Source organism: Centruroides vittatus, unplaced genomic scaffold (genome assembly GCF_030686945.1).
Source record: "Centruroides vittatus isolate TY-2023 unplaced genomic scaffold, ASM3068694v2 scaffold_861, whole genome shotgun sequence".
Classification (NCBI taxonomy): domain Eukaryota; kingdom Metazoa; phylum Arthropoda; class Arachnida; order Scorpiones; family Buthidae; genus Centruroides; species Centruroides vittatus.
Window position 1 is genome coordinate 8,149,138 of NW_027122718.1, and position 13,465 is coordinate 8,162,602.

At 31.7% G+C, this 13,465-nt stretch overlaps 1 protein-coding gene across 1 annotated transcript; it reads left to right on the forward strand.

Moving 5' to 3' along the window:
• The first annotated feature begins 5,143 nt into the window (after positions 1-5,143).
• Positions 5,144-12,772, forward strand: LOC136990198 (acetylcholine receptor subunit alpha-like 1). Its single transcript, XM_067288567.1, has 6 exons — positions 5,144-5,401; positions 5,728-5,876; positions 5,957-6,001; positions 8,208-8,317; positions 8,390-8,928; positions 12,422-12,772. Exons 1-6 carry the CDS (start codon positions 5,344-5,346, stop codon positions 12,757-12,759), a joined length of 1,239 nt encoding a protein of 412 aa, XP_067144668.1. The 5' UTR covers positions 5,144-5,343; the 3' UTR covers positions 12,760-12,772.
• The last annotated feature ends 693 nt before the right edge of the window (positions 12,773-13,465 follow it).

A 13,465-nucleotide genomic window follows, 5' to 3' on the forward strand; every position in this document is an offset into this window, starting at 1 on the left:
GACTATTATCCTTTTAGAAAACGATAATACTCAATAATCGCAGCGAATCCTCACACAATATTCATGTTTAATTGTATTTCGAATCTGGTCCGAAAAGTGTTCGAAGCACGTTATATTTCATTTGCAATATTCGTGCTTTTGTTTCATTACGGTAAGGTATCGTCACTGACTTTCATTGTTAATAGAGTATTGCATGTACTAGTTTATATATAGGTAGGCTATAAGTTTAATGTACTATTCAATTTACATTTATTTGATGTTTTTGAAGTGTGAGTTAGGACGAATGATACTCTACAAGTCGTGTTAATGACGTGTGCAGTTGCATTCTTTCCAACTCTCGGTGGAACTCTGACGCAGCCACCTCCCCGTGGTGAGTTCTGGGTTGCCATTCGTTTGGAAATAACGAAGGGCAAGCGAAGAGTTGCGTGTTTTCGTTAATTATTATAAGAAGGGAGGAAAATAAGCCAATACACGTAGGGATAACAGAAGTAAGAAGCAGTTATTTATTGCGACAACGTCACAATGTCTTGTCCGTGTACATCGTAGTTTTTCTGTTAACAATAAAATTAAATAAATGACCAGCATTTAGGGGAAAATATTTGAATTGAAATAATCTGATTTCGGAAGTTCATATATAGTTAATGGGGGGCCTCCTTCCCTAAAGCTTTCCATATCTACTTTCATAATTTCGAGAAAGAAATCAGATGAAAGTCGAAAGGACACACAGTAGACGGACGCCAGAGAGAATTTATATGTCTATACCTAAATCACGTTTATGGATGATTTTGAATCTAGTCTATTTAAGCGACTTTAAAAAATCCAGCAACATGTTGCCTATCTTTTTTTTTTTTAATAGAAGTCGCAAAAAATTGTATGAGATACATCCCTTTTAAAATTCCCCTAAATTTCCCAAAATCTACGCAAATAAAATTCCCTAAATCTAGGGCAAATCTCGAGACTTGTTAACGCTGGTACGGCCTAAAACTCTATACAGAAATGGACGGTTGGATATATAGTTTATTGTTTTTATCGTATTACATGTTGTTTGTTACGTCTTGATTTTCATTCTATTATCCAATGTTAGAATTAATTATTTAGATATATCAATATTATTTCTATTTTCTTATTTGTATTCGAATTTTATGTTAGGATCTAATTCGTTGGCAGATTTTATGATTTCAGTTTCTACAATGATACTTTTATCGTAAATTATGAATGCATCAGGTGATGCACTCATATCTAACCGTAAGTTTCGTTCCGTTCAACTGTGCTAATTCAATGCTAATGTGTGGTAACATTTATCTTTCTCGGCGATGTTCCCTTTAAGCATATTCAGTATTAATTGAAAGAAACTGCGATATTATTTTTACCCTTTTGATACATGAAACTTTAAATTTGGGTGGTTGTAATCTTTTAAGGAGAGGAGGACATGGCTGGCTACACTTATATATACATACTGTATATAATGTACGTACAGTACGTTGCCCTTTTTTATAGCTTGTGCCCTCCCTTTTTATAGTCAGTGGGTGCTATATATCAAGGGAAACCTGTGTGTGCATATGTATATATAAAGATATCACTTGATTAATCTCGAAAACGGAGTTAGATAGATGAAAGTCGAGGATGCAAATCGTGAGAGGGCCAGGTTAACTATATAAACCTCCCGATTTGTACCGCAAGTCACGTTATTTCAATTCAAAGATTTTCCCCGGAACGGAGTTAAATAAATAATCGGCACGACTCTATTTCTAACAGGAAAAGTATGATGTACAGGGGTAAAACACTACTACACGCAGGCAAGTGCTGTGTGCTACCTGTCGCAGTAATTTAATGAATATAATGTATATTTTTAAAAATTTATATATAATTAACTAATTTTAAATTTTTCCAACAGATGGCGCTACATGTAAAGCCAGCTATGAAATGTAGACAGAAATTAATCGATATATAGAAACTCAAACAATAATTTGGAGTGGTTATGTACGACATGATCTAAGTTGGAAGTATTTGAAAGTAACTGACTAGTTTTATGGCAACTGGTCGAACGGCATAGGCGTGCATAGCGAATAAACAAACACACATACGCCCTCATTTATAACGTTAACGTTACCAACTTCGATAACATGCAGGACCAACACAACGTATCCAACATGGATCACTTTTCAAATATTAATAGTAGACCAGTATTAATTAATAGTCGTTGACCATCCTTTCTCCCGGGAGGAGAACAACAACTATTTTTGGTCGAATTAATTTCAATCTCCATCTGCATCAGCCCCTTCTTCCTATTGGACCACCGGTATGGTGGCAATCGAATAGGAAAATTACATAATACGAGGTTACCAGCCTGTACAAAATATGTTTTAAGTGGTTTTCGAGGGTGCCAAGTTTAAATATTTGGTTCATTTTTCGCGAAATTCGATTGGTTGGCAAATCTTAATTTTTTAAGATATCGTATTTTCAATTGGTACGAAATTGTGCAATTTCGTACCGTCCGAGTATCGCGATAAACATGACAATGGTAGGCTGAAATAACCAAATACCTTATAATAAATGTTAAAACGAAAACCATATATTAGTATTTGATTTATGTAAGTACAAAGGTTATCTTACGTAAAGTGTTAGATTGGTCACTGGTGCGATAAACTCTAACATAGGATAACCTTTATATGTAGTTATACGTGTATAAATAAAAGACTATGATATAATAGAAGGGTTAGAAGTACGAAATAATCTAATAAAGTTAATCTTTGTACTTATTTTTTTTGCCCGGGCAACACCAGGATTAGCTGCTAGTTTATCTTCTTCTATATGTATATAAATAAATGAGGATGTTTGTTTGTTTATTTGTTCGCTGTACATTCCTAGGCCGTTTGACCAATTGCTACGAAACTCGGCAGTTACGTTTACATACTTCTAATTTAGGTAATGTCATATATCCCACCCAAAAATGTCTATTGAATTTTTTTAATCAATTAATTCCTATCTACATACAATTTTCTGATTTACACGTAGCGCTATCTTTGGCAAAAAATTTAACAAAATCATAAACTAAATATAATTCTTACAAAAAAGGATATTATTTAAATAAATAAATTTATAAATAAATATATATATATTATTTATTTATTTTTTATTTCTGAACGATTCTTTCTTAAGTGCCCTCCAGTAGTCGAATGGATAAAACCACCGAACACCAATAGTTTGTCGTGGGTTTGGGCATGGCCAACGGGCTGGTCACATGCATTTTTCCGGATTTTCTTCACGTTAGTAAAGCTAAATAGGGACCAGCTTTACATAAAAGTCTTCCCCGATGCATTTCCCTCCTCACGTGTCACGTTGCCGTATCCAAATAAACCAAACTAATTCTAACGAGCGATTATTTATTGTGACATCGTCACAATGGTGGGCTGCAATTTTTCGTCACGATGTTCTCAATTCTTGTAGCCCTGTACATCACACTTTTCTTGTTAGATAGATAATCGGCACGACTCTATTGATAACTGTTTTCAGGGGAAAATTTTGAATTGAAGTAACGTGACTTTCGGGCCAAACCGGAAGTTCATATATTGTTAATATGGACTTCCTGCTCTAAGCTTTCTATAATTGGATTTTCATCTAACTCCTTTCTCGAGATCAAGGAAGGACAGACAGAAGAGGGAGGACAGTGGAAATTTATAGGTCTACAGTATTTTCAAATTGCAGCCCAATAATTTTTCTATAAACAGACTTCCCATGTAGTTCATACAATCTGTTGAAAAAATATAAACACTTTATTATCACATAAGAGCAATTATTCTAGCATGTTTACAAGATTTTTTATTTATTTATTTAAAACAAATCTTATATGAAGTCTTTCGGACGTTAACGTTAGCAACTTCGATCACATGCGGGGCCATCACAACCTGTCTAACACGGATCACTTTTCAAATATTAATAATAGACAAGTATTAAGTAGTAGTCGTTACAAAGGTTATCTTACCACACCGAGGGACCAATTTAACAATTTTTAAAAATTCTTTATTCCTCTACTGTATACAATTTAAAGAATTTTTACGTAAGATAACCTTTGTAATTATAAATGAAATACTATAATATAATAGAAGGGTTAGAAGTACGAAAGAATCTAATAATCTCAATCTTTGCTGTTATTTTTTGCCAGGGAAACGGCTCATCTACATACATATAGAGATAATGTCATTAGATATCGAGAATACGTACTGTACCATCTATAACACATAAAATTAAATACAGCATATAACGTTCTGTTACTTCTTGATAATTGATACGTTTACATAAAACGAGTGTTATGTAACAGACATCGATATCTGATCAATCTTCCTCGGTAAATAAGCGATATCTCGGTAACAAGATACTTGGTAGCGCCTTCAATATGCCTTATATATTTACTTTCGGATATATTTGCCTTTAGATGCTACTACATCTGTAAATCTTTATCTACTCGAATATAACTTTTTAAAACATTAATTAATGATTAGACATTTATTGAGCAATTCTAACATTATTCATGGAGTATTTAAATGATTAAATGCTTATTAAATTTGTAATAAGAAGTCTTTACTTCATAATTTTCTTAATCCACTATTCCATTGATTTATACTTTTTTCTTCCCATAAAGGATATAAAAATTGCATACAAAAAAATAATAATAAATTATAGGGATTAAGATAAACATTTATTACAGAAGAATCATATTTCAGAGAATTATTATATATATATATATTTAAAGTTAAAAATAAATAAATAGAATGTCACTGTTAAGAAAAAACAACAGTGTTTTATACCCTCTTAAGTATTAATTTATACACCTAGAAGTATAAACGAATTAAAATTTAATTAAATTTTGTATAAATTAATAAAATGTTCGTGTAATAAATAATTGAACTATAAAAAAACTATAATTAATTCTAAGTAAAAGTATTTCAAAACGCAATTATAAAGTAACCCATAATTTACATTAATTATAAAAGAAAAAGAAAAATTCGATAAAGTACGCAGAGCTCGCGTGCATTAATAAATCATTAAAATCGATCCTATTCATAAAATATATATATATATATATATAAAGTGTTACTAAGTGCTAAAAGTTAATTTGATATTAAATTTCGCTAGCGGAAAATATTTTCCATCTTATCTGAAAACACTTCTCTATTGTAGAATGAAGTGTTTATAGCTGAGTCAGTGTGTTTATCTTTCCCAGTTTATTTATCGCTTGTTTAAACGATATCGAAAGGAAAATATTAGAAAGGGGGATGATAAAAACTGCCGTGACTCTAGCGATTGTCGAAACACCTGACATAGTTTCTATTGGATTTGTTAGAAATGTCTGTCCGTCGTTATTTTAATCTATATGCCTACTGTCTTCTCGTTTACGGAATTTGTAAGTCAGACTGTTACCGTTTATTTATTTTAATTTTCTACTTTATTTAATTATATATATATAATTAATAACACTCCAAAATATAACCGAAACATTTAATAATCGCTTAAGATTTAATCTAATATTTGTAATAGATAAAATTTTCCCATACTTTAATCACAATTCATCATGGTAGTGAGCTAAATTATGCTTTATTATTATTATTATTATTATTATAGGTCTAATTAAATATATTTTATTTATTTGTAGTAGAGTTATATAAGATTTTGGGTTGATATTATCGATGATAATTCGAATTAATACGGTAAAAATGATTGTATTTTTAGTCACTGCGGTCTTCTGCCAAAATTCTACAATGAAGTTACTTCGACGAAATTTATTAAAGGATTACGACAAGTTGGCCAGACCCGTTCAACATCATCGCAATCTGACTACAGTCAAATTAAATTTTGTTCCAAGATATCTGTTCGATTTGGTAGAATTTCTTTATGATTTTTAAATTTCTTTTGTATAATTTCGACACGAAACTTCACTAAAAACGAATATGATTTATAGGACGAAGAAAAACAAACCATTACTTTACATGGATGGTTAATTTTGGTAAGTATACCTATGTATTATATATATTTAGATATACAGTAATATATTCCAATATGGCAGTAACGCCTGAAGGAGAATGTACTGTGCAGTACATCAATAACGATGGAAGAGCTGTTAAATTCGTTAATACATATATTTAAAAATTTTACATTTTAATTGGCGGTATATATAGTTTCCTGTTAATCTTTTATTCTTAGAGACATTATACTAGGAAAGAAGAACCAACCCCCCACCCTTTCAAATATAGATTAATATGGTTCCATCTGGTAAAAATCCAGGACATGCCGCATTATTACTAATGCGATGCAATTCTTGAAATATTTAATCTTTCATGCTATTTTCATTTTAACTAAATGAATAGTCGTTGTCGATCGCGTGTTATTAAACGCGAACAATACAGTGTAATAACTACTACCTACTTTAATTAAATAAGTATTGTCATCGTTGATGACGTTTCAATTTAAATTAATTTGATATCAGAGTGAGTAAATACCGTTGGTACGAAGAATAATAATGTTTTGTGGGTTGTTTCTTTTCTGGTGTATCTCGTATTTGCTATTTAAATCTCTGTCTTTCGTCGTCTTAAAGCACTCCTATTGACGAAAATAGTTTGAGATGAATGAATAAATGACAATTTGCATTGTTTTTTTTTCGAAAATTAGTTTTCTAACATTCGAAATTACATAAGTTTTCTTTGAAACAATAATAAACTCTGCAGATTTGTGTTTTTCATTTATTAAACATGAACTGTGTACATGTAAAATGAATAGGAAATACCGTATAAAATTTAATTTTTGAAACTAATTTAAAAATTAAAATGTGGATAAAATTTAATAAATACGAGGATTTCAATTAAGTGGATTTGTATAAATAAATCTTATTATAAATGTATTTTTTTTTTTTAAATAAATATTGTAAAATTAGAACTAAAATTTATATAGAATTATCAGTTTTTTAGAAGTGTAATTACTTTACCTGGTTATTATTCACTTGGGAATTGAACTATTGTAAAATGATCGGGAAGAACTGAAAAATAGATAAAATTTGAGTTTTATTATTGAAAAGTTATCCTAATTTCGAATATTTCTGTCCTCTCTCTCATCGATTTTTGCATCAGTTACATGTCAGATTTAATTTTTACGTTAAAGAGAATGGACAGATAAAATCGGGTCAATTGAATTTTTAAAGAGATTTAAATAAATTCAAAGTATGGTATTTCGTTGAAAGACATTCCTTTTTTTCGGATCAAATTTGAAAATACATTCAAATAATTTTGGGTTGGTCACGTTTGGAAAACAGCGAAAATTATGTTTGTTTTCCAACTTTGTTATTGATGCATGTGTATATTTTAGGAATAAAATACCTTGGAACAAGTGGTTTTATAATTAAATACTACGACACACACAGACACAGACACACACTCACTCACACCTTAACAATTTAAATCATTAGAGTTTGGTCATAGCTTCCGTGATTTGCAGTATGTGATCGAACTTTGTAATGCTAAATAATAGCTGACATTTATTTGTATTATGAAACACTGCAAGCACGCGTGAAGTTATATTAATATTCCTACGTGTGCTGCTTCTAAATCGATTTATTTCAAATTATAAAAGCCATTTCTAAATAATACACGCTGTGGGTAATCTCTGTTAATACTGAATTTAAAAAATACCAGCATTTTCTCGAAAGAAATGTAAAATTCTTTCAGAAAAACCAATTTTCTAACGATCTAATACGGGTTTAATTCATTTCGGTAAGAGCCGAGGTGCGGTATATAGATACAATACAGTACATTCTCTCAATTCAACATTGTTCTACATTATGAAACTTTAAGTGAATAGTATTTTTAATATTTCATAATTTCTCGACTAAAAATATCTTTTTATATAATCATAATTTAGGTTAATTAACGTTACATAATTTTCATTATATATTAATATATTTTGGTTAATGTTACCTGTAGTTCCAAAATGGCGGCTCGTCTCTGATTCCAGCAAATAGAAGAAAGGAAACAGTGGGGACGCACGTTCTAACCTAACCTAACCTATTCTAATAATTTTGTTGGTAATAATTATGGTAATTTATTAGAATAGGTTAGGTTAGAACGTGCGTCCCCACTGTTTCCTTTCTTCTATTTGCTGGAATCAGAGACGAGCCGCCATTTTGGAACCATAGGTAACAGTAACCTATTTTTTCCCTTTAGGAATGGGAAGATCAGCATTTAAAATGGAAACCGGAAGACTATAACAACATTCAGACGTTAACATTAGCAAATTATGAAATTTGGCAACCAGACATAATTGTATACGAAAAGTAATTATTTGATAATTGATTTTATTGTATAAATTCTACGTTTAATTTCTATTCGTTTTGCTTTTCTTTTAGTATTCCTATGACAGAAGTGGATACCAAGAAGGATACTTACGTAATTGTATCAAAAAATGGACTCGTCACTTGGGTCCCACCCGTTATCGTGTATAGTCATTGTATTTTGAATTTCGAAAATTATCCGTTCGACAGACAGTATTGCCAAATTACTTTTGGATCGTGGAATCACGATGGAACAATAATTGATTTACAGACCGATAAAGAAGCGGATGTCACCAGAAGATTGTTAAACAGAAATTTTAAATGGAAAGTAATTCACGTTAACGTCACACGTGAGGTAGCCCATTACGATTGTTGCGAAGAGCCGTACGTAGCCGTTATCTATAATTTTTCTGTAGAAAGAAGAGAATCTGTTCATCAACGAGTTGTTTCGATACCGAATATTTTAGCGCTGATGATAACTTTAATGACATTTTGGTTGCCTCCAGAAACGATACAAAAATTAGCAATTGGTTCGATGATGATGATGCTTCTGACAGGATTACTTATATATTTAACACTTTCCATTAAATCTCTTCCGGCCGTAAGCAGCGCTGGTAAGTATTAATTAAAATAAAAAAAACTTTTCTTAAATTTATTTATAATTATTACGCATAATTTTAAACAAATCAATAGCCTAATGTATGAAATCCAAAATTAGTATTCATATATTGTATGTAATACTTGATTGCGTGTAAAGATAATATTTTAAAGGAGTAACTTAAATTTAGAGAAAGTTTTAATTAACAATTTAATGATTTATTTCTATAATACATATAAAAAAAACAACTTCCAGCAACGAGTTGCATAACTTTCCCGGCAAGAGTTAAAAATTGTATACGCAGCCATCTGTTACGAGATTTTATTTTTTTTTAATTTTTTATGTTATTAATTATTATAAAATAGCAAAATGCTAAATATTGAGAGTCGAGATGCGTTTCATAAAACGAATGCAAATGCTAATAACGAATAAAATCTTTGGTTAGTGTTACCTATGGCTCCAAAATGGCGGCTCGTCTCTGATTCCAGCAAATAGAGGAAAGAAAACAGTGGGGACGCACGTTCTAACCTAACCTATTCAAGGCCGGATGGCCGAGCGGTCAAGGTTAGCAACCTGCCGCCCTGGGGGACCCGGGATCGAATCCGGACGGGTCGAAAAATCCCCAGGAATTTTTCGGGGGGTGGTCCGTCAGGATATGTCGGTCCCCGTCCCTCACCACCCGGCCGCCCCATTGTGGGCCTGGCCGAACCCATAATGGGCTTGCTATAAGAGGCCCTCTTAGTGCCCACTGGGCGGAAAGAGTTACAAAAAAAAAAAAAAAAACCTAACCTATTCTAATAATTTTGTTGGTAATAATTATGGTAATTTATTAGAATAGGTTAGGTTAGAACGTGCGTCCCCACTGTTTCCTTTCTTCTATTTACTGGAATCAGAGACGAGCCGCCATTTTGGAACCATAGGTAATTTAATAGCATAAATTCCCCTAATATACAAACCTCCCTGGAAAATTTCAGAAATTTTCGACAAAAGACACAGGATTTATTAAGCTTCAAACAGGGTGAATAAAATCGTTTCCTCCCACACACTAATATCCATTCATACAGAAAAAACTCCCAAATTCTTTTGCATTTCTCAACGTTTGAAGGTCCCCGAATCCAAAAAAAAAAGCACAAATCTGGGGGTCATACTTTCCCTCTGTTATATATAACAGCCGGGAAAGTAATGAAACCAGCACGACTAATCTGTAACACTTCGTACACAATAACAGCTGGTGAGGAGTATGCTAATTCGAACATATATTCAAATATTGATTTTACACTACAATACAAAGTTCTATTTTCTTTGTCATCAATATATTATTAGTATAAAATATTCAAAATTTTTTTCAAAATAATTACTTCTTTGAAATCGAACAAAGACAAAATTAGCGTGTTGAAAAGTAACATCATTTATAACTGTATCATAAATTCATAAAAATAAAAATAATAAAATCGAGCCCGATTAAAGGGGGGGGAACAGCCAATCGAGGTTAAATATAATCATTATGAAATTTAAAACTACACGTAATGGTTTTTATCATTGTAAATTTTTTCAACATTGTAACCTATTAACGATTTTATCCGATGACCTCCTTTTTCACACACGAAAAAACTTGTAAAAAAATGTTTTGTTTAAGCAATATGTACCGTTTTTAGAATATTATCTTTACTCCCTAGGCCTATACGTTACATCAACAATTGCAGTCTACAAGTCGAATAAAAATCCAGGATAATTTTATTAAATGTCGCAACGACAGCGAATGTTTTGGACAAAAAATTTATTTTTGAATTAGGACCCACATTAACATAAACACGATGTTAAAACAACAAATAAAATGCGGGAGGAGAGCGTGATGAAAGCAATTTTTTTGCTAAAAGACATTTCGCCATACTTTTGTGATATTTGATATGTCTGCAAGCTTTGCTAGCTGGAAAATTTTCTGCGAATGCCTGTGATTTTAGGTATATACAATATATATATATAGGCCTATATATATAATAATAGCCTAGACCTAACGAAAAAATTCTCCGTGTGTTACAAGCATTACGAGTTGTTATCCTCAAGTTGTAATTCATATTCCTAATTCAATTCTGTGGTCTTTCAAGAGAAAAAGCCGCTGTGTCATGATTAATAATCGTAAAATCTAAACTTAGTTGATACAGTAGCCTATTATGTTCTATAAACTATTATAAATATGTTAACTAATAACTACTACTTTTAAATTAATTTCTTATCTTAAGTAATGTTGATTGTTGTACACCATCTTTCCGAAAGTTCTTACTGGATTGACTAAATACGGTGGGTAACTTATACATTATTTCGAAAAATGAAAAACAATAACACTTAAAGTAATAATTTTAATTATATACAGGAAATTTTTAAGGCAACTTCGGATTTAGTGGCCACTTGAAATATTTCATGCTTTTTCTTTTGTTATTTATTTTTAGCTCTTTCCGCTCTATGGGCACTAAGAAAGCCCCTATCGTGAGCCTGGCCGAATCTATGATGGGTAAACATATCATCATAGATTCGGCCAGGCTCGCAATAGGGGCGCCGACCCATCCGACACACACCACCCTCGAAAAATTCCTAGAGTTTTTTTCGACCTGCCGAATTCAATCCTGGGTACCCAGACACCTTAATCATCTTGGCTATCTGCCTATCTCACGTTTGGTTCATTCATTAATTAATATCTCATAATGTTGTAAATAATGCTTTCATTAATGTAACGAATGTTAGAATGAATCCTCGTAAATATTCAATAACATGATTATCTAATAAATAAACAATTAAATATAAAGAACAGTCAGTCGAGTAATGCACAAAGGATTATCCTAAAACTTGCAAAATGGAAGATTTATTAATTAGCCTATACAAAGGAAACAATACAATTATAGCAGGTCAAATCTGCCACCTAATGACCAGACAGAATTCAGAAGTTATTTGTGATCTTTTGTACCAGAGCCTTACTGGTAAATCTTCTGCAGAGGCTGTTTACTGATACAAGGAATGTGTGCCTCATTGTTCGGGGGAAAAAACTTGATGGCGACGAACAATGAAGTGGACAGCAGCTGACCGAGACTGTTCTTTGGTGATGTTTCGCACGTGAAGTGTCATACGATCCTTTAAGTCTGCCAAAGTTGCAGCATTTCCATGATAAACCACATATTCCAAAGGAACCCCTAGCGTAAATTTGTTTTGAAAAATCCTTTTCCTTGTCCTTTGCGGACAGTATACAAATTTTGGTTTCGATCTGTTTATTAGTTACTGCTATAGAGTGCCCTGAATAGGAACTGTAATTATGGCCAACCTACATAACGATTTATGCCACTATGTGTAATATAGAGAACGGTCGTGTTTATATATCAGTACTTTTCGACTATTTTAGAAATTTGTTTAACTCGAATTGTATAAGATCCTTCTCGTATCGATATAACTTAATTATTAATTTTTAGTATTTATATTTTATTTAATATATAATTATTAATTTTCATATTTAACTTTTTCAGTTACCTTGGTTCATCGTTCCATGATTTTAATATTTATAAACATGGTGATCGAACTGTTCGTGATTAATCTCAGCAGAGCTTCGATCCACTTTAATCCGCCTTCATTTATAAACAATCGATTGTCGGGATTATTTGGGATTATTCTGTGCATACCTCCCGAAATGCAGTGTTCTGAATCACTCAGAGAATTTCACTCTTTCGGCATGGAAGAAGAAAATGTCGTCTACAAACAACATCCGAGAAAAGGAAATTGGAGGAGAGTCGCCATAGCAATAGATAGGATCTCTTTTATTTTGTTTATTCCTATCGTTTTAATTATTACTTATAGTAACTCTTAGCATATTAAAATATTTAAAGTAATAGGGCTTCAAGTTTTTGCTAAAATATCTTAAAAACAGAAAGAATTTGTGCTATGGCGTGTAGGAGTAAACTGTATCATACGGGTGTCTTTATTTTGAAGATATTAATAAGTAAGAAGATTATAGCCTATGGCTTGTTTAAATTGGTGATTCCCGATCTTTTAATTGAATTCTCAATTTGGGAAACAATTCTATAGATGAAGATATAATCACCGCTTGAGTTAAGGATTAGAAGAGTCCTTAACTCAAGCGATCGATATTTCCATCTGGAGGGTCCGAGTTCGAATTTCGCCCGAAGTTCCTAAATATTTCCATCTTTCTGACGATGCTCTTTGTACTTTGTGAAAATGAAATAATATACAAAGAAAAAAGAGAGATGATTTTCATCGTTTCTGTTCTCTTCAATCGTAAATATTGCAAAAAATTTATCACAGTACTGTATTACACTTGCTGAATTAAAACACGTAGTATATAATAAAATACATACGATACGTGTAAACTATTCATACTATAACAAGACGTTTTAATAAGTTAATAAAAATTTTATTTATTATATTATCTCTCAATGGATTTCTAAAAGATTGTACCATAGATCCGAGCATATAACAATACGCTCTTATAAGTGAAGATCATTTGTTTTCGCGTTTTTAAAACATGGCCGAAGAGCTTACCTCGCATATAAGAA